This window comes from Phalaenopsis equestris, unplaced genomic scaffold, assembly GCF_001263595.1.
Source record: "Phalaenopsis equestris unplaced genomic scaffold, ASM126359v1 Scaffold234734, whole genome shotgun sequence".
Lineage (NCBI taxonomy): Eukaryota > Viridiplantae > Streptophyta > Magnoliopsida > Asparagales > Orchidaceae > Phalaenopsis > Phalaenopsis equestris.
The window spans coordinates 18,194-43,836 of record NW_018252638.1 but is presented as its reverse complement, the minus strand read 5'-3'; the positions used below and the strand labels follow the sequence as shown (position 1 = coordinate 43,836).

The 25,643-nt window shown below is 36.7% G+C and overlaps 1 protein-coding gene across 1 annotated transcript in view; it reads right to left on the bottom strand.

Moving 5' to 3' along the window:
- Positions 1–25,643, bottom strand: part of LOC110039006 (secretory carrier-associated membrane protein 2-like) — a gene marked incomplete at its 5' end in the record, with an annotated part of 61,426 nt that overhangs the window by 26,335 nt on the left and 9,448 nt on the right. The window contains 2 exon segments of the mRNA XM_020743943.1: positions 8,729–8,851; positions 8,962–8,995. Of these exon segments, the coding sequence (XP_020599602.1) occupies positions 8,729–8,851; positions 8,962–8,995 (157 nt within the window).

Genomic DNA, 25,643 nt, shown 5'->3' with positions numbered 1-25,643 from the left:
TACATTTATTTTCAACACAATCAAAGCAAGGAACTACAAATTATTTTTATTTATTTAAAAAAAGCTTAAGATATGGTTCCAAGAAAAGCTCTTTCGAAAGTTCTAGAGAAGAAAGGTGTTGATATGACTTATATTCATGTAGCTAACCCGACTTAGTGGGATATGGACTTGTTTTTATTGTTTTTGAAAATAAATGACCTTGTTTTTAGAATATTCAAAATAAATTTTACTTGTTTTGAGTGTGTTGAAAGTAAAATTCATTTGTTTCTAAAAATAAAAATTAAAACACATGAAGAATGCACTAAACAAACATTTTTTAGAAACAAAAATAAAATGTCCCAAAAAGGCCCTTTGAAATTTGCCTACCTTTACAACTATCTTCATTTATCCCATGCATGCATTAAACACCAAACAAGCTTAAATTCAAAGGAACATTATGTTTATTAAACTAAATTATATTAAGCAGCAATCACCTAGAAAAGCATAAATTTGTGGCTAACTACGAATGCAGTAATTCAAAAACTCCATTATTTGAACAATTTGAACATTTGGTGCGCCTGTGATTTGAAAGAGGTAAAGTATGCACTTGTCTCAAATAAAAGGATTAGAGTCTTAACGAGTTAAAAAATTCATTAATAAGGACAAGTCAGCATTTATTATTTTCATTTAAACATAACATTATTATCTCCAGCAATATTAAATTGTTGAGTGCACTAATGTTTATTAAGGTCGGTCAGGAAGACCAAGCCCAATCAAGGTTAGTCACGCCAAATGCATTATTCTGTGCCAAAATGTGCATATAAAAAAATAATGGATAATATTGAGAAATATTTTATTAAAAAATTAGTTCAAAATATGGTCAACTTTTTTTTATTAGGTGACAAGCGACACAAGGGTGATATTATTCAACCATTTGTCCCCTAGCTGGCTAGCTAATATGGAAAACAGGTAATCCTTCGCAAAAATAGGGGAAAAAAAAAAGATCCTTACTTTAATTTATTGTTTCACCTATATTTTAAAATAATGTCTTTCCGAAGCGCATGTAAGAGATATAGAAAGCTCTATGCATTTGCAATCCCTGCTTTATTCTTAACTGATTTTTCATCCCTTAGATAAATTTTGCGAAGGAGCTCTCTTTATAACTATAATATCAAAATACAATTTTTTAAAATTAGATCATTTCCTTAATTGTTTCATCTGTATTGTAAAATGAATTGTGCAATTGTTTGAGAGAGAGAGTTATAGAGAACTCCATATTTTCACAATACCTACTTTTCCCTTCATTTCCCCCATCTTTTTTCACCCAAAAAACAAAAAATCAGCTCATCCATCACATTCCATTTTGCACATTAAATATCAAATTTATTTACATAGAGAGTGTGCAGGAGTCTAAAGGCCTTCGTTTAAGTAGAACTAAAACTGAATACATGGAATGTAATTTTAGTAGTAATAGCTCTAGTGACAGAAGTGTGACTTTGGGTGATCAAATTATTAAAAGGTGTGAACGATTTAGATATCTTGGGTCCGTTGTCCAAAGCGATGGTGATATAGATGGGGATGTTAATAGTAGAATTCAAGTTGGTTGGTTGAAGTGGAGGAATGCTTCGGGCCTTTTGTGTGATAGAAAAGTACCGCTAAGACTGAAAGGAAAATTTTATAAGATGGTGGTGAGACCTGCAATGCTCTATGGCGCTGAATGTTGGCCTTTAAAAGAGAAGCATAATAATAAGTTAAGTGTTGCCGAGATGAGAATGATTAGGTGGATGAGTGGCTTTACACTTAGAGACAAAATGCGGAATGAATATATTTGTGATAGGGTTGGTGTAGCTCCTGTGACAAACAAAATTAGAGAAAGTCATCTTAGATGGTTTGGTCATATTAAACGTCGACCATTAGATGATCCGATTAGGAGAGTAGATGTTTTAGATTCGACTTGTGTTAAGAAAGACAGAGGTAGACCTAGGAAGACTTGGGCTTATTGTATTAAAAATGATCTTAATTTACTAGAACTAAATGAAAATATGACACTAAATAGGACGCAATGGAGAAAAAGGATTCATGTAGCCGATCCCACGTAGTCGGATTAAGGCTTTGTTGTTGTTGTTTTGATATATTTTGTATTTGGGCAAATGATATATTTTGTGATCTTCTAGAGACAGAGTTTTATGATCTACATGATTTTATTTTGGTTTAAATATATTTTGTATTTGGACAAATGATATAATTGTGATCTATTAGAGAGAGAATTTCATGACTAATAATTTTTTGTCTTTTTTTTTTAATTTCAATTTCTTAATGACTTTATAAATTTTGTCTTTAGGTTCAAGATTGGGGATCGGCAGTGCTCACTTGAAGGAGAAGCAATGCTTCTTGTATCTTCACTTCTATTTCTGGTGCTAACCACTTTATGACAAGCTTTAATTGCAGATGTTGCTATTATTACAAGCAAATTACTAGATTATTTTCTTTACAGGTGGTGGAAAAAATGTTCTATTTTTCAATATCATATAAATTTTTGCAAGACTTAAAAGACTTAAATACATACGACTCCATATATATCTACTTACATATACAACGCCTGAACTTCAATTTGTGCATACATTCCACCTTACCTGTGATGCATGAAATTTATATCACATTTTGAAAGTTAAAATGGTCGTATTTTTTATGTGATATGAAAGATTTGAGTGGTATGTATGTAGCCCGTACATTTTTTAACTTTTTTTTTATAATTTTAGCATTCCATTTCTTTGATATCACCTTCTCCATGATATTAAACTTCAAAGTTTAACTAGTAAAGTTCTGTTGTATTTTTTTTCAATCCTATGCTTTGAGATCATGGTCGTAGATTGTTTCCGGTGCTCAACCTTCAATGATTGGTATGGAAGCAGCAGGCATCCATGAGACAACATAGAAGTATACAACTCAATTTCGAAAGGTGATGTTGATATTAGGAAGGATCTTTATGAGAGCATAGTTCTGAGTAGTAGTTTCACTATGTTCTCTAGCATTGCTGAGAGAATGAACAAAAAGATCACGACTTTTGCTTTAAGCAGCATGGAGATGGATCAAGAAGGTTGAAACAACATGGCATCGGTTGCGATGGACCAGTTCTCCATAGATTCAACATCCAAGGCTTTGTTTTTGGAAGCCACGTTAATGAATACTGCTATAGGATATCATTAGTTCTTTTTCTCCTTGAGCCTCAAGATATTGGATATGAATCTACTTATTTTATTTTTCTTCTGCTCAATTTCTTATTAAGAAAATGTTTGCCTGCCTTGGCAGTTTAATTACATTGAAGTGGTATCAGGTGTTTAGGTTCTAAAAGGTCATGTGATTGGGATAAAACTACAAGCTGGGTGATTCATTAAATCTGTAGTGCATGTATTTTATGTTTTTATTTTTAGAAGTTTATTGTCATTATACAGAACCAGAGAAATGTGTGAGTCCTCGTTATTATATTTTGCCAAAAGTTTTTGTTAGCCTTATATATAATGTTTTAGATTTACATGCTGTTTTGGAAGATTTACATGCATACCACTCAATTCCTATGCATTCACATATCTAACACCTAAACCTCAATTTTTAATAATATATCACCTTAACTTTCCATGAAACGGTGTATTTCACTTTTAAAATATAAAAGTGGTATTTTTACTTGATATGAAAATTTGGGAGGTATGAATGTAAAAAGTGAAGTTTAGGCATTAGATAAGTAAATGCATAGGAATTTGGTGGTATGTATGTAATATTTTTTATCAGAATAACATTTTTTTTGGGTTTATAATGAAATTTTCATGGAAATTGACATTTGATATATTTTTAGGTAATTCCAATATTAATCTACAGCTCTTCCAGTTGCTTGATTTAAACCAACATTAGAATTTTCAGGTGCAATCAAGCTTATAAAAGGAGTCGAGCTTGAGCTTCCCAATCGAGCTTGAGTATACGAGCCAAGCCCAAGCCTGCTATTTTTCCTCGAGTAGACCTCGAGCTCGAGTTTGAGCCAATTATATATTAAACAAGCTGAGCTCGTTTGACAACTCATTCGAGCTTGACTCAACTCGTTTACACCCCTAGCCTTTACACAAAGGCAGCAAAAAAAATGCGAGCAGCATTTTCCAAAAAAAAACAAAATGAAAAATGCATCTCTTCTGACAATTGTTATTGCCAATAAAAAATAAGTTAATTTACAGTGTTGCTCTTAGTGCCAAGTATCAGGGTTCCAAAAGGAGAGAGACATCTCAAGAGCTCATTAACGCTATTTAGTCTTTTATTATTATTATTATTGTTAGGAATAGATAGGCTTGTTATGTCTAGGGTTAGGGGGCATGAGATTGGATTATGAGTCTTACGTCTAGGATTTGGGAGAGATTTCCTACCTCTCGAATTGTAAGAAATGAGAAATATCGTCTATCTCTCGAACTGTAGGCGCTTTTCTTTTGTATTCGTGGGTCGATTTCTATGCTGAATCTAATCAAACTAGTAATAGAGTTCAAGATTTTGGCAATCGGATCAGAGGATCGAAAGCTTAAGCAAATAGCGGCTTCCTGGGCGACGATTTCAGCATACATAACCCTCGATCTGGTTTGATCTGTCGTTCGCACAAGTGAGGCTGGATCGATGTACAAATACCCGATCTCTCCCTGATTGATGTGATTGCAGCTTACCAAGAGAAGGCCATGAAGGAATCGTGTCTTCTGTCATTTGTGAAGACTGACGAAATTGAAGAAATGGCAGCATGCAGATATCCGTAACCCATCAGCACTCCTGTTTCTGCACCATGTTCACCCGGTACAATCACAATCAGAGACCCGAAACTCCCATTTTCCTCTGCCTCTTGCGCCGACTTCTCTTCTTCTAGCGTCGTCTACCCGATATAGTCGCGATCATAGCTGCTTGGGAAGGAAACGGCTGGGAAGCGGCCTACAGAGATGCGAAACTCCCGATTTTCTCCTGTTCTAGGTGATTTCAAGCTTGTTGGGAAGGCGAGACTATAGCTACCAGATCATCTCAATTGGAGCTACCTAGGAAGCCATGACCAGATTTGAGGGATTTCGATCACTGACTCGCAAAACAATCGCTCAATTTGTTTCATCACGAAGCAGACGACGGATTTCAGCATATAAAAAATTTGAGAAAAAAGATAGCCAAAAAAGTGGATGATTTGGAGAAGAAAATAGAGGAAGAGAACAGCCAAATCAGATTTAGCATAGAAGAAAGGTTCGCCGCCATAGAAGGCGGGTTTTCTTCAATACAAAGTTGAATGGACGACTGATTCGAGAGCATAGGGGAAATGTGAGAGGAAGATGAAGAGGCTCATGGAGATGCAATCCCAGGCCCTGCCAACCATTCAAGTTACAAACCCTAACCAAGAGTTGATCAGGGAATCTTTGGCCAGATCAAGGGGAAGGAGATCGAACAAGAGGACAACGAGAAGAATATTATCTACCACCAAGAGCGTCCACAAATGACTCTGAGAGGAAGGGGAGCAGAGATTTGTAATGGAGGGGCTTGGGCTGAAAATTGGAAGAGAGATGGTGCAAGAGGCACGGGAGAACATGGAGGAATGAGGGAATTAGGAGTGGGGTATATGGCTATGACCGAAAGTGGGAGTTGCACAATAAACACATGGGGAAAAACATCGAGGAGAAAGGAATTTTAGGTGGACTTTTTAGAGTTAAGAAGTTGAACATGTCGATCTTCGGTGGGGGGAAGATACACATGGGTGGGTTTATTAAGCGAAGCAATATTTTGCGGTGAATGAGTTAGACTGGGAGGAGAAACTCATGGCGGCAAAATTGTGTTTGGAAAGAAAAGCATTAGCCTGATTTTAGTTGAGAGAGGCAAGATATCGGATTCATTCATGGGATTAATTTAAAGATTTTTGTTAGAACATTTCCAAGACATTCGGGAAGCAGACCTACACGGGCAATTCTATGCCTTGACTCGAGAGGGAACGTTCATGAAATATAAGGAGGGATTTGAGCTATTATCGGGACGAATGTGGAGTATTTCTGAAGCAAAACTGAAGGGGAATTTCATGAAGGGCTTAAATCCCAAGATACGGGCAGCACTCTGACTACTATGACCGCAAATATTGAAAAAGATGATGAAGTTAGCCCAGATGATAGAGGACGAGAACCATATGAAGAAAGACAACAAAAACACCCCAGATGGAGCGTCAAACGGAACTGCTGCAACCACAATGATGCCAAAAGTTCAAACAGTGGAAGTCAAAATGGAAGCTGCACGGAACACATAGAATGGACCATGACCAGGAGCAACACTCAAGCACCTTACAGAGATAGAGAATTGAGAAAAACAAACCAAGGGGTTAAGCTTTTGGTGTGACGAGAAGTTTAGCCCAGGACACCATTGCAATGATAAAAAATTACAAGTTCTCATAATGCAGAATATGGAGACAAGGAATGAAGAAATAGAAATAATTATTGGGAAGAAGGAACACTCTTATTTTTCTCACCTTGAGGACAAGGTGTCTTGGGGGAGTAACGTACGCTTAAGAGCAACTTAGTCTTTAATTATTATTGTTGTTGGGTATGAAAAGACTTGTTATGTCTAGGGTTAGGGGGGCATGAGATTGAATTGTGAGTTTTAAGTCTAAAGTTTGGGAGAGATTTCCTACCTCTCGAATTGTAAAAAGTGGGAGAGATCGCCTAAGTCTCAAACTGTAGTTACTTCTCTTTTGTATTCGTGTGAGTTGTTTAGACTATTGCAATAATAATTTTTGTTTACCCTAATTTCTATGTTGAATTGCATTACACTATGACGCATTAGACTCGGTGGAGGAAAAACACAAGTGACAATTCAGATGGCAAGTATCCAGAAACATGATTACTCAACTAAACACACACACACACACCTACACATATAGAGAGAGCCTATGGTTTTTCTTGTTCAATGCAATCATGTTTCAACAGCCAATTACAAGTAAACTACCGCAAGGTAAAAAACAAAAGATAGTCATTGAGATCATTGGCCTTTATAGATGATATTTATGATTGAGTTCATGAATCTTCCTAGGAAGAACAAAAAACAGCTTTAACTCAATTTTAAGCATATCTTATTTCGCAGGATCTGACCAAGTACGAGCCTTCTGAATTTTTGTTTACCCTAATTTTTATGTCAAATCGCATCACACTACGACACATTAGACTTAGTGGAGGAAAAACATAAGCGACAATTCAGAAGGCAAGTATCCAGAAACATGATAATTCAACTAAACGCACACACACACACATACAAAAATAGAAAGAGTCTGTGGTTTTTCTTGTTCAATCCAGTCATGTTTCAACAACCAATTACAAGTAAACTACTGTAGGGTAAAAAACAAAAGATAGTCATCGAGATCATTGGCCCTTATACCTGATATTTATGATTGAGTGCATGAATCCTCCTAGAAAGAGCAAAAAACAACTTTAACTCAATTTTAAACATATCTTATTTCGCCGGATCTGACCAAGTACTCTTAGGCCTAACCACTTCACTTCCTATGCAATTCATCGCCCGACCTAATTGATGGTGCTCTTCATTCTACATGCCCAGATTCCGCATGGACTGCTAAAATATTGTCTTTCATACAACAATTTCACACTTTATCCTTTCTGCTTTCCCATACATTCATCTTAACATAATTACTTTCACCATACTTGGACTTAATTTGTTAATGATGTGATGCTTTTGGTGTTTTTTGGCAAAAAAAAGTCTTTGCTCCACTTATAGATATGGACAAGCCACCGAAGAAGTGAATTGTTCCTGCTTTTGAAACAATGAAAGTAATCATGCAATATACCACCTAACAACTCATGTTTTTTTGCACGAGTACATGGTATTTCTGGAATTCTTCACAGCGAACTCCAGTTCATTTAACAACCATTGTAGTCAATGTACAAAAACAACAACAAAACCTTTATCCCACTAAGTGGGGTTGGGGTCTTTATCCCACTAAGTGGGGTCAGTTACATGAATCCTTTTTCTCCATTGCGTCCTATTTAGTATCATATTTTCATTTAATCCTAATAAATTAAGATCATTTTTTATTCAAAATGCCCAAGACATCCTAGGTCTACCTCTGCCTTTCTTAATATAAGTCGAATATAAAACAACTACTCTTCTAATCGGATCATTAGATGGTCGACGTTTAATGTGACCAAACCATCTAAAGATGGCTCTCTCTAATTACGTCCATATCACAAATATATTCATTTCACATAGTCAACGTATTAAACAAAATGTATTTATCAAATTGCTGCATTGTTGCATTGTCATTTCCTAGCTAGCTCTAGCATTGCAAATATGCATATCATGTCAGTTAATAAACTTTAGTTTTCCGAATATGTGCTCTTAAATATTTAAAATAATAGCCACTTGGGAACAAACTTCTCACCTTACTACATAAACCAGCTGATTAGCATCAAGCATGCATTAATTATACAAACATTTTTTCATTATCATGATGAAAAAAAAAATGGTAAATAAAAATCCAAGATATGGTAGTTAAAATAAACTTCATGAGAATGTATTGTAAAATCTACTCTACCACCATTGACTTGACAAAAGAAATGCTTGTCAAAGCATAGAATAATATAAGAAGAATGAAACTTTTGACGTCTGAGAAAAAAAAGCCTAACCAAATATTATGAATCAACGAAGAAATACAAAGACGTAAAAAAAAACAGTAAAAGAAAAAGAAATAATGGGATACCTAAAAATGAGGCAAATGCCAGGTACTGCAGCCTCTGAACGTGAACAGGTATTTCTTTTGCAATGTCGTGATGAATAATTGGGAAAAATGGTGGCCAATTCTTTTCTTCCAGTACAATTCCAGCTGCATAAAGAAAATAATTATTTATTAAAAATTAAGCATAGTTTAAATATTAGCATCTTTGCTACAGCAGAAAAGAATGTGAAATCTTTAAGAATTTACAAATGAATTACCCCGAGCTACTGCATCTTCCCGTCGTTTTATGTCCTATCATCAAGAGCATAGGGGCATCAACATGAAAATGTGAAATAACCACTTGAATGGAAAATCAAGAGCATAACAACTAAGTAAAAAAATAAAGCATGTATGCAGCAATGAAGATTCAACCAAGTATAAATAGCTTCTTCAAAGGTAAAGAAACAAAGTTTGCTCCTGTTCTATCTAATTATCTTTCAAATCATCAAATCTAAGATGTAGGTTTCCTTATCTACCTGCATCATATCACTATCATATTTAACCTGATACAAGTATTTGGGGTTGACTTAATGAATTCTCATCCTCCATTCATACATGCATAAGTGTTAGTGTTTTTTTTTTCTTTTTCTCTTTTTCTTTTTTTTTTTTTCGTAAGTGTTAACCTACAGTTATTGTGTCTAAGCTTAATGTAGCACTACTCATATTTTCTTTAATCTCACTTTTCTTTTCTGACAATTCAACGTGAATTTTATTAACCAGTCTAATGAGGTATATTTACTACCCTTCATAACACATGTTCAACCACCCTAAGTCTTTTTTTACTACACTATTTTCAATAGATGCTGCGCTGCCTCTACTATCCCTATTTAATCATTTTCAATCTAATCTTTTTAGTTCTATCACAAAAAAAACATCTTAAAATTCATATTATATCACATAACAAGGTAATAATTGGTTAAGAGTTATATTGCCCAATTTAATGGTCAATTTAGAAAAGAAAAACACCTATATATTATCAAATATAAATACTCTAAACAATACAAAATTTTATGCGTAGCAACAAATGTAATACACTTGCTGTGGAGTAGTAGTTCACATTCATTTTCAAATCAAACTTGATGGCATGCCAACAAATTACAAGGTTCATAACCTATTTCAATAAATGAACAAAAAGAACATGCACCATCATTTTATAACTTCCACTAACAATGAATCAACCTAACCAATTTGCAACTTAATGTTTAGCAAAAGCATTAAAGATAAATTTGATTTACAAGTTTGAATCAATAGCTCACATGAACTACACAAGCATGAATTTGGACAAAACTTTATGTGGCTTGAACAACAATAGCATATTTGTGCACTTATATGAAAAAATATGTAGTTAAAAGGGCCCACACAAAACTTGCTCAACGCCAAATCCTCAATTGAAATATTTTTTTGAGTTGATCTCAAGCATAGCATAGCTAGCTCAAAACTTGAATTGAGCCAACAAGAATATATATAACATCTATTTATTACTTCTTTCATTTACAAGCATCCCTCTAATAGCGTAGTGATTATTGATGGTCGGTATACTTTGCTTGAAAAAATGTGAGATCAACCCTATGGATTATTGTTTACATTTTTTTTCTATTCTCAATTTAATCCTAAAGTTTTGGACCATTAAAGTTTTTGTTGTTTTTTTTATCCAATGATGAATTCAATCAGTAAGTATCATACTGAAATTCATGCCACTGTAGTTGAGGGCCACATGATCCTTCTTATTTAATTTCCGAAGGGGCAAAACTACGAAGGTGAGAGATCACTGGAATCCAAAGAGAAGACTCAATAGCTCATTCGGCATTTCTTATATATCTGGTGTCACACCCCAACAGACCCCCCTCCTTTATAGGAGTTGTCTGAGGTGCGACAGAGGCCAGTAATTTGGTCGAACCAAGCCTCAATAATACTCGTCCAAACTTTTATAATCAAGACCCAATGGGTAATGAATTAGTCTAATTGGATCAACGCAACATAAGTGATACATTACATTTCAATTACTTATTTGGAAACATGAAAATTAAATCATTCAAAACATGAAAACAATACAGAACTGCTAAATCCTTAACAATAAAAATACTTGAACCCAAAACTTATGTAAAAAGCTCCAAAAACTAACGTGCAAAAGTTGTACTAAGACACACTTGGCTACTGGCCGCAGTACTCATTGCCCCTACTTGAAAAACAACAAAGACAAATGAGCAAACAACAAGCTCAAAAAAATAATCATGGCTAATATAAGATTTTACGCATGAAAAAAAAGTAACAAGCATGCTCCTAGAAAATTTTACATGTCTACACAAAAAGCATAACATGCTAGCATAAGAAAGCAGGTAGAGAAACAAGACTACAATGTAATATGTAAGTCAAGCATGAAATCATAAGCATATTAAAAAACATTTTCATTCATTTCATAGAGGTCATATCATAGTAATGTCACTTGTTTAATGTATAGGGCTAAACTATTTTCATGTTCTTTCATAAAGGGTCGTCACTCTGCCCGAAAAATCATATAAACCATTGATAAAGGTTGGACTTCCCCCAACATAGCAATTATCAACAGCCCTCCTGATATCCATAGTTTTCTAATGTTGTCACCGTCTAATCAGAACGGTTTTAAGAGTTTCGTCCCCGTATACCTGCATGTAATAGTCTACCTATACGTTACTCGTGACATTTCTTATAACATAATGCATGTAGCATCCATTCATGGATATTTCATATACATATCTGAATCATAATGAATATTTGCATTATATCATAGTATAACATAGCATCATATGTACAGTAAAAGACGTCGATTTGCATTTATACATTTTAAGCAGCTAATCATCTACAATATGCATGCAGTCTAAATGCTTCTATGTCGTAACAAAAATCAAATGAAAACCTATAAAAGATTATTTTTTATTAAATTAGTTCAGATTTCTTCACCTGATTTGTCGGTGTAGCCCTACGAGTTTCTATACGCTAGCATCGAGTTCAGCACCTCGTATACACAACCTGGGGAATATAGACATCATAGGAATTCATAAAATTTGGGTTCATAATATGATTTAAACCAAAACATAATTTATTCGCCTAAAACATACCTCAAATGAGCTTTTCAACAAAAATTGCCCTTCTGAAACTGGCTAATCTCTTCTTATAACCTCCAACTTAACTTCCCCTTCGCTAAACTCGTGCTAAAACCCTTTTAGAAGCTTGCAAGATGATTATGCACTTTCAGCACAAAAACCGTGCCTCCAAAGGCTGCCGGGAACGAGAAAAACATGAAAATCAACACAAATTTTAAAACGGAAGTGAGAGGAAGGAAATGAATGCTAAGAATTGCAAGAAAAAGGGATTCATGGTTACAGAATTTACCCCGGCGTCCTAAAATCTCAAATTACGGTTCCTCAATGCCGCCCGGTTTGCTTGCTAGTTCGAGGCTACCCGCACCCTTGCACTGTAGCAAGGGTCACAACCCCTTTTGCTTCTACCGCGAGTGAGATGAACAGGAAGGGAGATCAGAGAAGAAAAGAGAGGCAGAGGAAGTTGGGAGAAGGAAATCGTGAAGCTCGCTGCCCAATTCGACCGATCAAAAGGAAATAAAATGGTGTAAGTCAGTTGGCTACAGTGCTGAGGATTAGAGATAATTAAGGATTAATTAATTTAATAAAACTTATACTTTCAATATTTTATAACTCACAATCCATTCACAGTTTACATACTGTACTTTATATCGATTTAATCGCTTTCATGTATAGAAGTTAATAAATTTATTTCGATTAAATTCCGAAAGATGAAAGATTTTGGGGTATTTTAAGAATCGTGTCAAACTTAATTTCTCAAAATTTGGGCATCACAACTATCACTTCATAAAAATTTCGTCCTCGAAATTAATGACTTCACTGGAATAGGAAAGGATATTTCTATAGCATTACCTCTTTTTCCCATGTTGGTTCCTTTCAAGCTTGTGCTTTCATTTTATCTTCACAAATGGAATCTGTATGTTTATGAGCTTCTAATATCAGTTGCTAAAATCTTTTCAGACTCTTCAATATTTGTTAGATTTTTTTATCATGTGAAATTCTCTGCTTTGAATTTAAAACTCATTTATGTAACATTGAAATGTGAAACACATTGTGTATATCTGATATATTCGTACATAATGCTAATTTGTAGGCAATTTTACCGATCCTTTTGATATTTTCAAAAGAACCAATGCACCTGAAACTCAACTTTCATCATTGACCAAATCTAGTTGTACCTTTCATTGGCTTGACTTCAAAAAATATGAAATCTCCAACTTCATATTCAACTGTTTTGTGCTTTGGGTCGTGATATTTCTGTTGTCGATCTTGAGCAGTTTTCAATCTGTCTCAGATTAATCTGATTTTCTCTATGGCTTCATTAATTAGCTCGGGACCAAACATTTGGCATTCACCCACTTCGACCAAACTGAGTGGAGTTTTGCAATGTTTGCCATACAGAGTGATGTGTGCTAGAAAATTCGAAGCGGTAGAGTAATAAATTATCGTTTTAACGTTGCACGAGAATTCAACACACACAGAAAATAAAAGAGAAGTAAGCAGGAGGATAAATCTCGACTTTTTACGTGGAAACCCTTGAAAGAGGAAAAAACCACGGGATCTAGCCCAGTTGAAATAATTCACTATGAATGATGAGTACACAAGTTCATTTTTCCCCTGAATTAGGGAAGATGAAATTACAAAATTTTATAACTATAATTTGATTGTAGTTATTGGTGACAGCAGGTTGTAAGGGTCATTGTTGATTGTTGTGGAGATAGTAGTCCATCGTGAGTGTTGTAGATGGTTGCTCCAGAAGTGTTGATTGACCAAAGAAACCATAGTAAACAGTTACAGGAGCTCTAGACCACATAGGCCGTAGTGGCCATTATGAATGACATGCGTAGGCCGCCGAGGCCGGAGTCGGGAGCTGCTCGAGCTGTGAACCACGTAGGTCGTTGTTGACCCATAGACCACAGTGATGAGCTCATGTCCCACGATGATAACTGACGGTGTCTGATTAGTGGTAATCGACGATGATTAGTGGTGATCGACAGTGACAGTCGACAATGGATGACGGCGATCGACGATGGCCCAGTGGTGGCCGATGGCGATCGACGGTGATCGACGATGGTCGGGATGGTGCTGGACTTCAGCTCCTTCTTAAGGTTTTCAGTTTTCTCTGAAGCTTCCAACCCCCTCTCATGTGAAGGGTGAGACTCTATTTATAGTGTTCTATGTATTATTAATGCATGAATATGAATCATTTTGATTGGACGGTGGGGACATTTAATGGACATTTGAGTTCCTTAATGATGTCTGAATTGAGTGACCTTGAGCTCTTTGGATTCGTCTTGTCGAGCGCTCGATTCAAGTATAAGCTTGTCATATTCGACAACCATTTGATCTTTCAAATGTATCTGAAAATTATCTAAGTGTGATTCAATGACTTGATCTAGGCTTGATTTGACTCAAATTGGGCTAGTTTCGTATCATTAGATTCGTCTCATCAATCCGTTCAGTTTGACTATAAGTTTGTTGAAATGGGAGCTCTAAATGACTTTTTATCAAGATTTGAATATTTTTTGTTTAAAATATCATCTAGAGATTCGTGCCATGCCTCGAAATTCGTGTCAGATGATGAAAATTTGTTAATGGCATATTAGTTGCCCTCTTGATTTCGGGCGAGACCATATTTATCGTCCGAAAATATCAATATCCGGAGTATTTATGTGTGTATATATATATATATATATATATATATCTTACTTAGTATAATAATAATTTTTATCCTCACATAAATAAAAAGTTGAGCCCAGCTTAGTTGGTTAGCATCATTTGCTTCATTTGGGAGAGGGGGGGTTCGAATCTCGCCCAAAACAAAAAAAAAAATATTTTTATAAAAGAATTTGAAGAGATTAAGAAATTCGAACTCTGAAAGGAAGATCAATAGAACTTGATCGTCTTTTTTTTTCAATATGAAAAAAATTTATTTATTATTATTTATGAGCATTTAATGCTTACACTTTTTTTTAAATTTTCATATTAATATGCATTAATTGACGAAGATTCTTTTTGAGCCTATAAATAGGGGCTTGAAGGAGCGGGTAGAGGTGCGGCGGTGCGTCATGGAGACGTGTTGCAGCAACGCGAGACGGCGGGGCAACGATCAACACCATGTGGCGGCGCGACGTGGCCATGTTGCGGCAGTGTGTCGCGTCGACGCGTTACGACGTGACAATACGTTGCAACAGTGCTTCGCGGCGTCGCAGAGACGCGTTGCAGTAGTGCGTTGTGATGTCGTGACGCATTGCGGCGGTGAGTCGTGGCGACGTGTCGCGGAGTGGCGACACATTAAAATGGTACGTCGGGGCGACGCATTGCAGCGCAGCTACGTGTTGTGGCAGTGTGTCGCAGCGGCGTGCTGGCGAAGTATCGAAGTGGCGTGATGCATTGGATGTCCAATATCATGAAAACAGATAGGGGTGGAGTTCTCAGCTGATTCAAGATTTCTAAAAAAAAAAATCATTCTGCACAGCATTGAAAAGTTGCAAAGCAAAGTTGCGGTGTCAATTTGAGGTGTCGAATTACGGTGAAGAGTTATGGTGCAGAGTTGTGATACCGAGTTGCGGCGCAGAGTTGTGGTGCTGAGTTGCGGCGCAGAGTTGCGGTGCAAAGTTACGGCGAATAGTTAAGGTACAGAGTTATGGTACCGAGCTACGATGCAGAGTTGTGGTACCCAGCTATGGTGCAGAGTTGCGGTGCCGAGTTGCGGTGCCGAGTTGCGGCGCAGAATTGTGGTGTTGCAGCACAAAATTGTGGTGCATAGTTGCGGCGCATAGTTACGATGCAGAATTCCGGTGAAGAGCTATGGTGCATAGTTGCTGTGCCCAGTTGCAGTGAAGAGTTGCAGCAAAGATTTGCGGTGTCGAGTTACGATGCAGAGTTACGGTGCAGATTTGCGGTGTCGAGTTACGGCGCAGAGTTGCGGTCAAGAGTGAAAGTCGTCCTCAACCTGCGTAGCAGGCGAGCAATGGGATCTTCTTTCTCGTTGATGTTGTGCATTTCACAAGAGATTCCAGTGCCGCACTTGCACATTCCAGAGGTGATGAAAAAGTATTGTAGTTTTCCTGAAGCACTTTAAGGGGAAGATTTCATGCTTGTGGTGGAGATATCTGGAGACCCCCTGACGATCCTCAAAAGTATTGGAGTTTTGGGGAGGCGATGACAACTCTACTTGGAGATGAGCGGATTTGTTGTAGCTCTTGTACAAGTTTATGTTGGTTATTGTAGCCTTTTGATGTGACATTTGTAGATAATAATAATGTATTTCTTTGTACGTCTTTGACATTACTTATGAGGTTATTGTGGTTTTTCAACCGTATGAAATTTTGCAATTAAAGTTAGCACACTCATTTTATAAAATGAAGAATCACGTACATTTTATGGTTCTTGCCTTTCGAGGTTGTGCTCTCTCGAACTTATGCCTTATAGGAGCTTGAATTGGTACCTACTGAGGCTCATAGCCTTCTGAGGTCTTTCGTGTATCTGTGCCTTTTGAGGCTTGACTTCTTGGAGCATTGTAGTTCCCCATCAAGTTTTCTCCTCAGATCAACTTCCAGGGGTATGGTGGAAAGAAAAAAATCCATGAAGGATGTAAGACCAGTTCTGAGTTGTATAACCGGAGTTACTCGATGGTATTAACTCGTAATGAATAAAGTCATATGAAATCCACTGATGATGGTTGATGACATATCATAGGTTGTTGGCCTAAGCTTTTGCTTAAAGACCGTAACCTGTTATGTAAGAGGTTGAAGGAAATCCACCAAGGATTTTTGACCTATCTGAGGCTGTTCGTCGATGCCTTTGCTTGACTACTGGAGGTCGAATCGAGTCCCCCTGTGTCCCCCTGTGATCGATTAATCCCAGAATGAGGTGTCAGATATGCTCTGCGTTTCTCGGACCGTGATGTAGGTTGCAATAGACCGTATGTTTTATTGGAAATATGGTTGCAGTCATACTCAAGAAAATATTTGACAACTTCTTAGTTGCTACTTTTGAATCTTTTACTCTCCCAACGGGGGTATTTTCCATACAATCTTGTAAAACAACAGAAGTATTAGGCCATGAAGAGATCAGCTTTCTGGTCTAGCTGAAGAGGAACTCCAATATGATGAGGGGACACTGAGGAAGTGTTTTATGCAGTGAAGATTGTCCCCCGGTCTATGATAGATTCTCAAAGACCTTTGATCTGAAAAAAATATGGGATGATTTTCTCACCAAAGTCGTGTCTGGGACGTTGACATGAACGAACTTTCAAGACTGCAGTGAAGGTTCCCCCAGCCTGGAAGAAGTTGTGAAATACTATGTCTGAATAGGATGCGAGAAGACAACTTCACTGCAATCATGCTCGAGACTTTGATGTGAACGACCTTTCGAGGCTACAGTGAAGGTTACCCCCCAACCTGGAAGAATGCTTCTAAGAAGATCTTCAAGACATAAGGGAGCTTCCTTAGCTAGTTGGATGATATACATCATCAGGAAATGAAGTAGAGGACCAATTTCTTAGAGTTGAAGAAAATGTCGAACAGGACTTCGTTTCCCAAAGATGGCGTCAAACTGATGCGTGTCAGAAAATTAACGGCGGTAGAGTAATGGATTATCATCTTAACGTTGCACGAGAATTAAACACACACAGATAACAAAAGAGAAGTAAGCAAGAGGAGACACCTCGACTTTTTATATGGAAAAACCTTGAAAGATGAAAAAACCATAAACCACGGGGTCTAGCCCAGTCGAAATAAACCACTATAAATGATGAGTACACAGGTCAATTCTTCTCCTAAATTAGGGAAGATAGAATTACAAAGTTGTATAACTATATATCTGGTTGTAGTTCTTGGTGACAGCAGATTGTAATGGTCATTACTGAATGTTGTGGAGGTAGTAGTCCATCGTGAGTGTTGTAGATGGCTACTCTGGAAATGTTGATTGGCCAAAGAAACTCTAGTAAGCAGTTACAGGAGCTGTGGACCACATAGGTCATAGTGGCGAGTATGAATGACGTTCGTAGGCCGCCGGGGCTGGAGTCGGAAACTGCTCGAGTTGTTTACCACGTAGGTCATTATTGACACATGTACCGTAGTGATGAGCTCGTCCCACGACGATGACTGACGGTATCTGATTGGTTGTGATCGACGATAATTGGTGATGATCGACAGTGACGGTCGACAGTGGATGACGGCGATCGACGAATGTCGAGGAAGGTCTGGCGATGACTGATGGCGACTGACGGTGGTCGACGAAGGTCGGAATAGTGCTGGACTTCAGCTCCTTAAAGCTTCCAGTTCTCTCAGAAGCTTCCAACCACCCCTCATGTGAAGGGTGGGGCTTTATTTATAGTGTTCTGGGTGTCATTAATGCATGAATAAGAATCATTTTGATCAAACAGTCCGAAGAGCTTCCTCCAATCAAACGACGTTTAATGAACATTTGAGTGTCATAGTGATGTCAGAATTGAGTGATCTTAGACTCGTTGGATTCGTCTTGTCGACCCGCTCTATTCAAGTATAAATTTGTCATATTCGACAACCCTTTGATCTTCCAAATGTGTTCGTAAATCATCTGAGTGTGGTTCAATGACTTGATCTGGGTTTGATTTGACTCAGATAGGGCTAGTTTTCATATCATTAGATATGTCTCATCAAGCCGGTCAGTTTGACTATGTTTGCTGAAATCAGAGCTCTGGATGACATTTTATCAAAATTTGAATGTTTCATACTTAAAATATTCTCTTGAGATTCGTGTCATGCCTCGAGATTCATGCCAGATTATAAAAATTTGTTGGAGTATCGCAGAGCTTCACAAGGAACCATTTTGATGCTAGAGTGATAGTTGTTGTAAGCAAACTCAATCATTAGAATATGATCTTCCCAACTGTCCCCAAAAACGAAAACACAAAGCCTTAACAAATCTTCCAATACATGAATTACCCTTTATGATTGTTCGTCAGTTTGTGAATGAAATGCAATGCTGAACTATAACGGTATACCCAAACCTTGTTGAATGTGTTTCTACAACCAGTGAATCTTCCATCTCTGTCAGAAACAATAATTTTTGGAATACCATGCAATCTGATAATTTCTTTAGCATATAATCTGGTCAATTTCTCCGTTGAATATGTCTGTCTGGTAGGCAAGAAATGATCTGGCTTGGTTAATGTCAATAATGACCCGAATACTGTCATTATCCTCTCTGGATCGAAGAAATCTCATAGCAAAATTCAAAGTAATTTCTTCCCATTTCAATTCAGATATCGATAATGATTGTAGCAAGTTGTTGGGTCTCTGATGCCCAACCTTCACAATCTGACATGTCGACATTGAGATACATATTCAACAACATCTTTCTTCACAACTGGCCACCACAAAATGCAAATTTCAATTTTTTTTACATTTGTTACTCTGAATGATGAGTTTCATGTAAAATTTTTCGTCTCAAATCAGAATCAGTAGATATTCATATATGTAGCTCATTACAGATAACACCATCTTTATCAGCAATTATATCGGTCCTCTTTTCTTATTGACATTGTCTCAAAAGTTTAGGATATTCACTGCTAACTATCTGAGTTGTCTTAATTTTATCAATGAATGTAGGTTGCATTGTCAGTTGATATAAGTAACCCATATCATATGATCTTCTAACTTCCAACTATAGAGCATCAATTTCTTTAATCAACTCTGGCCTCTGAGTAAGAATTCAGCTTTCGCTACCTGTGGATTTACAACTCAATGCATCAGCAAATATATTTGCTCGGCCAGAACAATACTGTATATCCAGATCATGATATTTGATCAACTCTAACCATCTTCGCAGCCTCAAATTCAGCTCTTTTTGTGTGAAAATGTACTTCAAACTTTGATGATCAGTTAAGACTTCACATTTTATGCCATGTAAATAATGTCATCAGATCTTGAGAGCAAATACCGCAACAGCTAACTCCATATCATGCGTCAGATAGTTTCTTTCAAATGGCTTCAACTGTCTGGGCGCATAAGTTATCAACCTTTTATTCTGCATTGGAACAAAACCCAAACCGAGCAAAGACGATCACTGTAAATCTGAAATCATTCTTTGCCTAATGGAAGAGCTCAAATGTCGTGGTCAAATGTTTCTTCAACTCTTGAAAACTGTGTTCATATTCTCCAGTCCGCTCAAACTGAACATCTTTTCACATCAGATTGAATATCGACATAGCTAACAGTAAAAAAATTTCAATGAACCTCCTTTAATATCCTGTCAAACTAAAGAAACTGTGTACCTTTGTAACACTCTTTGGAATAAACCATTCCATAATCTACGAAAATTTCTTGACCACTGATAATGAGCCCCAAAAATGCAATGTTTTGTAGTCAAAATTCACATTTCAAAAACTTTGCATATAAATGATTTTGTCTCAGCAGTTCCTAAACTATCCTCAAATGATTGACATGATCTTTATTAGTTTTTTAATGAATCAAAATATCACCAATAAAAATAATGACGAACCAATCAACATATGGCTTAAAAATTCGATTCATTGGGTCCATAAAAATTACAAGAGTATTAGTTAAGCACAAAGGCATAACACTAGGAATTCATAATGACCATACCTACTCCCAAAACCAAACTTAATTATATCTACCTCTTTAACTCTAACCTAATGATATCCTGATCTCAAATTAATTCACGAAAATACAGTTGCACCTTCTACCTGATCAAATAGATCATTGATCCTGGGCAAGGGATATTTGTTCTTGATCGTCAATTTATTTTGCTCTCTGTAATCAATACATAACCGCACAAAACCATCCTTCCTCTTGACAAACAATATTAGTCCACTCCACGGTGAATTACTTGGTCTAATAAAACCGTTATCAATCAACTCTTGCAACTGACATTTCAATTCTTGCAATTCCATTGGATTCATCATGTCCGGAGGTTTGAATATTATAGACGTTCCAGCTTGCACATCAATACTAAACTCTACTTCTCGTTCTGGCGATAGCGCTCATAATTCTTTAGAAAATAAATCAGAAAATTTTGAAACCACTGAGATGTTTTTCAATACTTTTTCATCTTTATTTCACACTTTTAGTTTTGTCAAAAATAGCAGTTCACTACTTTGCAATTATTTCTTAACTTTCACTACACTAATCAGAGAAGATTGTGCATTTGGATCACACATGATATAAAATAGCTTTTCACCTGTCGATTTCAGCTTCACCCACCTTTTTTCAACATTCAATTGTAGTAAAGTGTTTTACCAACAAATTCATCCCCAAAATAACATCAAAGGTTTGAATTGATATAATAATTAACTCTGGTGCCAATTAATTATCATGCACATGATCATGCACTACAGATTTTTTATTGGCATAAAACCCACTTCCTGAGGCCATAGTAACACACAGAGAATAAAATGCATAATATCAACCTGTAAACTGGCAGCCAACTAATCAGGAAAAAAAAATGCGATGCACCTGAATCAAATAAAAGTGTCAAGCTGATCTTGAATTAGGAACATACATGTAACAACAACTTCAAATTTATTGTCTACTCGAGTGATAATTGCAAAAACTCAGACTCTTATTGATCGTTCAACTTTGCGCTATGAAGTTTCACCTTTTGTTTGCACAGAGGATTTTCCCAAAAACTAAGTTATGCTGAGTTGACTGTCTTCCAAAAGTTCTTTGAAAATTTCTCGTCTTCGGATTGCCTGTGGTCATCTTTCTTCTTTTCTTGTGGACAATTGATTTGAACATGTCCTGGTTGTATGCAATTGTAATATTTTTCAGACCCGATCAAGCATTGTCCAAAATGTCTCTTCCCACATTTTTCGCAAATTGGCTTTTCTATTGGAAGCTGCTTTTGCTTGCCTTCTGATTTCATTTTCTTACTTTGGAAGTATTCTCTTTTGCCAAAATCTTTTCGTTTGTCTGCTTCAGGTTGCCACTGTTGAGTGGAAAAGTTCATCTCATTTTCAATTCTTCTTGGCCTTTCAACAAGCACGAAGAAATCGCTAATTTTAAATGAAGTTAGTGTCAATCTCAACTGATCTCTAAGAATGCGCAAAAATCTAACACTTATCCTCTTAGGTGTTCATATAGTGAGGCGCATATCTAGAAAGAGAAGTAAATTTTGCCTCATATTGCAGAACAATTTTGGACCCCTGAGTTAGATTAAAAAAATTATCTTGTAATGTTAATCTGGTTGAAAGCGCAATAAACCAATCTTTGATGATTTTAACAAATTCCTCCCGCTGAATCTATGGAAAAGGTGTCAGCTGAAAGTTTTTCCTATGCTAGGTCTGCCACCATCTTTCTGTTTCGCCTTGTAACATGAAAGCAGCTAGTACCACTTCTATTTTCGGGAGAAATCATACAATCCATAATTTTTTCGATTTTCAGGAGACATTCTTCGACAACGGTAGGGTCACTAACACCCTTGAATGTAGGTGCTTAAAAGACTAAAATATTTATTAAGTGTCATTCCACGTCTACTCTCGTTTCAGATCTGAGCCCTATACCAGTGGAGGATCTTTTGATAGCAGTCATTTTATCAACCACTAGTGATATCAGTTCCACAGTACCCTATAACTCAATAGTCCTTGTGTCTGCATTTGCCTGGTTCTGATTTTGATTTCTGCATAAAATAGTGTCAGCTCAAACTTCATGCTTTGCATTTGGCCAGAAATGTTGGCCTTCAGTGCTTTCTTAATTTTCTCCTTACATATTTATCTGCATCGACAAAATTTACTATTTACATGCAATTTATCTTATCATAATTTTATCGTGCACATGTGATACCTTAAATCGTAAGGATACGCCGACCCCAGATTCATCAACCTATAGCTCTGTATAAATCAATTCATATTTAATCTCATTATTACTTCTTCTAAATCCAACATGCTTTTATCATTCTTTTCAATCACACGCTAATAGACCCCCTTTTCAGGGGTCTGCTAAGATGCAACAGAGGTTGACAATTTGGTCAGACCAACTCTCACCAACACTCATCCGGACTTTTTATAATCGTGACTCAGTGGGTGATGAATTAGTCTAATTGGATCGTCGCAAAATACACGATACATTGTATTTCAATTATATATTCGAAAGCATGATGATTAAATCATCTAAAGCATGAAAATTATATAGAGCTGCTAAATCCAAAATGATAAAAGTACTTACCCTAAACTTATGAACAAAGCTGCCAAAACTAACATATAAAATTTGTAGAAAGGCACATCTGACTACTCGCCCCAATGCTTATTGCCCCGATGTGAAAGGAAACAAAAAATGAGCAAACAACAGATTCAGTGAAATAATCAGGGCTAATATAAGATTTTACACATGAAAAAAAAGTAACGTGTTGGCTCAAAGAAGACTATACATGTCTACAAACAAAACATAACATCCTAACATAAGAAAGCAGGTACAAAAATCAAGACTACAATGTAATATGTAGGTCGTAAGCATGAAATCACAAGCATAATCAAAAGCTTTTTCATTCATTTCATCGAGGTCATATCACAATTATGACATTTGCTTAATGTATAGGGTTCAACTATGTTATTTAGTAAAGAGTCGTTACCCTGCCCTAAAAGTTATATAAACCATCAATAAATGTTGTATTTCTCCCAACATAACAATTATCGACAACCCCCCTGATACCCACGGTTCCCTAACATTATGTCACCGTCTAATCTCAACGGTTCCTAAAGTTTCGTCATTGTGCAAATATCAGGAGTCGGGAATATATCCCTGCATGTAATAGTCGACCCATATATTACTCATGACATTTCTGATAGCATAATACATATAGCATATATTCATGGGTATTTCATATACGTGCATAAATCATAAATGAATACCTGCACTATATCATAGTATGGCATAACATGTATAAATCATAAAAGATTACCTGCAATAATATCATAGTATAGAATTGTTGACCTCATTTTTGGTGAGGTCTAGTCCTCCTCTTAGGATTTAGAATCTAGCCTTAGGGATCTCCCTTTGACTATCTTAGAATCTTAGAAATGGGACCCGCCTCGTTTTAGAAATTCAACCCACTTATGTACTCTTTTGTGGTTTCGCGTGTGTGGTATCAACTTCTAGCATTTAGACGGCTGAAACCAACATAAGGAAACCCAAAAGGGATTCCTATAGGACCTTTTAAGCCTTAGGGCGGCCTTCTGCACAATCCGCACTCCCGTGAGCACAAACTTCGCAATTCGGAGAGCCGACAAGTCCGATCGCCACAATTCACATCGTTTGCACTGTTACCTGTCGAAGGCTCGAATAAACCTTTTGAAACGATCGATCGCGGGTCGAAATTTTGTGAAATTTGAATTTTGACGCGTTTTTTACCCGATTGTCGACGAAGTCGTCCGAGCGACCCCGGATGACAAAACAGACAGCGCCGATGCGTCCGGAATGTCGAAATTAGCTAGAGAGGACATCCATTTTGCTTGAGCACCGCGCACAAATAAATTGCATGAAATTTAATATATATATATATAAATAAATATATATATATATATATATATATTATATATATATTAATAAAAATGATTGAATCTCCTCTGCATCCTTTTAAAGCCCTAAATCCCGAAATCTAGGGCTCACGCTGCTCCCTCTCGTTCGCGAACCGACCGAGCCCTCCCCCTTCCTCTTCGATCGCAAGCCCTAGCCGAGCAACCCTCCCTCTTCGTCGCGAGAGATCGACCCGCGGTCCCCTCCTCGTGTGTCTGCCGCCCTGCAAAAGCTTCCACCTACTCCCTCTGAAGCGCTCCGGCTTTCCCCTCCCACGTCTCTGCGATTCTCGTCGTCTTCTCCCGCGCGACTTGTCGTTTCTCTTGGCTCGGCTCACCGCCCAGGTAAGTGACGGGAAATGCATCTCCTCTTACCTCGCTATATAAACCTCATTTTGGGGAGTTTCTAGGGCTGGCCGAAATTTTCAGAGGAAGGGAGAGGTGCTGCTAAAATTTTGTGGGGCTTATTCTTACATTTTCTTTGGTTCTGCCTCAAGGGGTAACTTTTTCCCCTCTCTTTTCTCCTCATTTTTAATTCTCATGGTGCTTCTTTAGTTTGATTTTATATGAAAAAAATCGGTGGCTTATAAAAAAAAGAGGGAGAGAAAAGTCAAGTTTTGTTTCTTGAGGATTTCATGAGATACTTGGCTTTAAACAAAATTTTCTACATTATGTCTGATTTGATTATAGAGCTTCCTCTCGTTAATATTGATATTAGTTCACATGGATTATGAAAGGAATTTAAAGCTTGTTAGTGAATGAGTCTATGGAATTTGCTTTGACTTATCAGACATTTCCAAAAAAAAAAATTTTGGAGAATCTATGGATTCTGTTTTCTTATTTGTTTTCTTTTTTTTTTCTCCTTTTTTGGGACAGTCGCTATGTGTGTATATATGCATGTGAGATTTTGAAGTTTCCTATCGATCTAAAAGTCATAAAAGGCATGTATAAAATATTTGGCGCAAAGTGTTTATTTCCCAGTAATTGAAGATTATCTCATTTGATTCATGGGTTGAGTCATACACTTCAAAGTTCATTGCTTATCATTCTCATAAAGAAGTGACATTCCGAAGCTTTAGGCTTGAACTTATGTATTCATATTGCAAGTTGTAATTGCTAATCGACATTTTATAAGAAGATTGCATATAATAATTTGCTAGCTCACGCACCATATGATTTTCATCTACTTGCATATTATTCAGAAATTTTCATGGTTCGTTGAAGCTAGACTCTAAATTTTTTGGAGGTGTTTATTTCCTTGCTTTGGTTTGTTGGACCCAAAACATGAGTTTCAACTCAAAAGGAA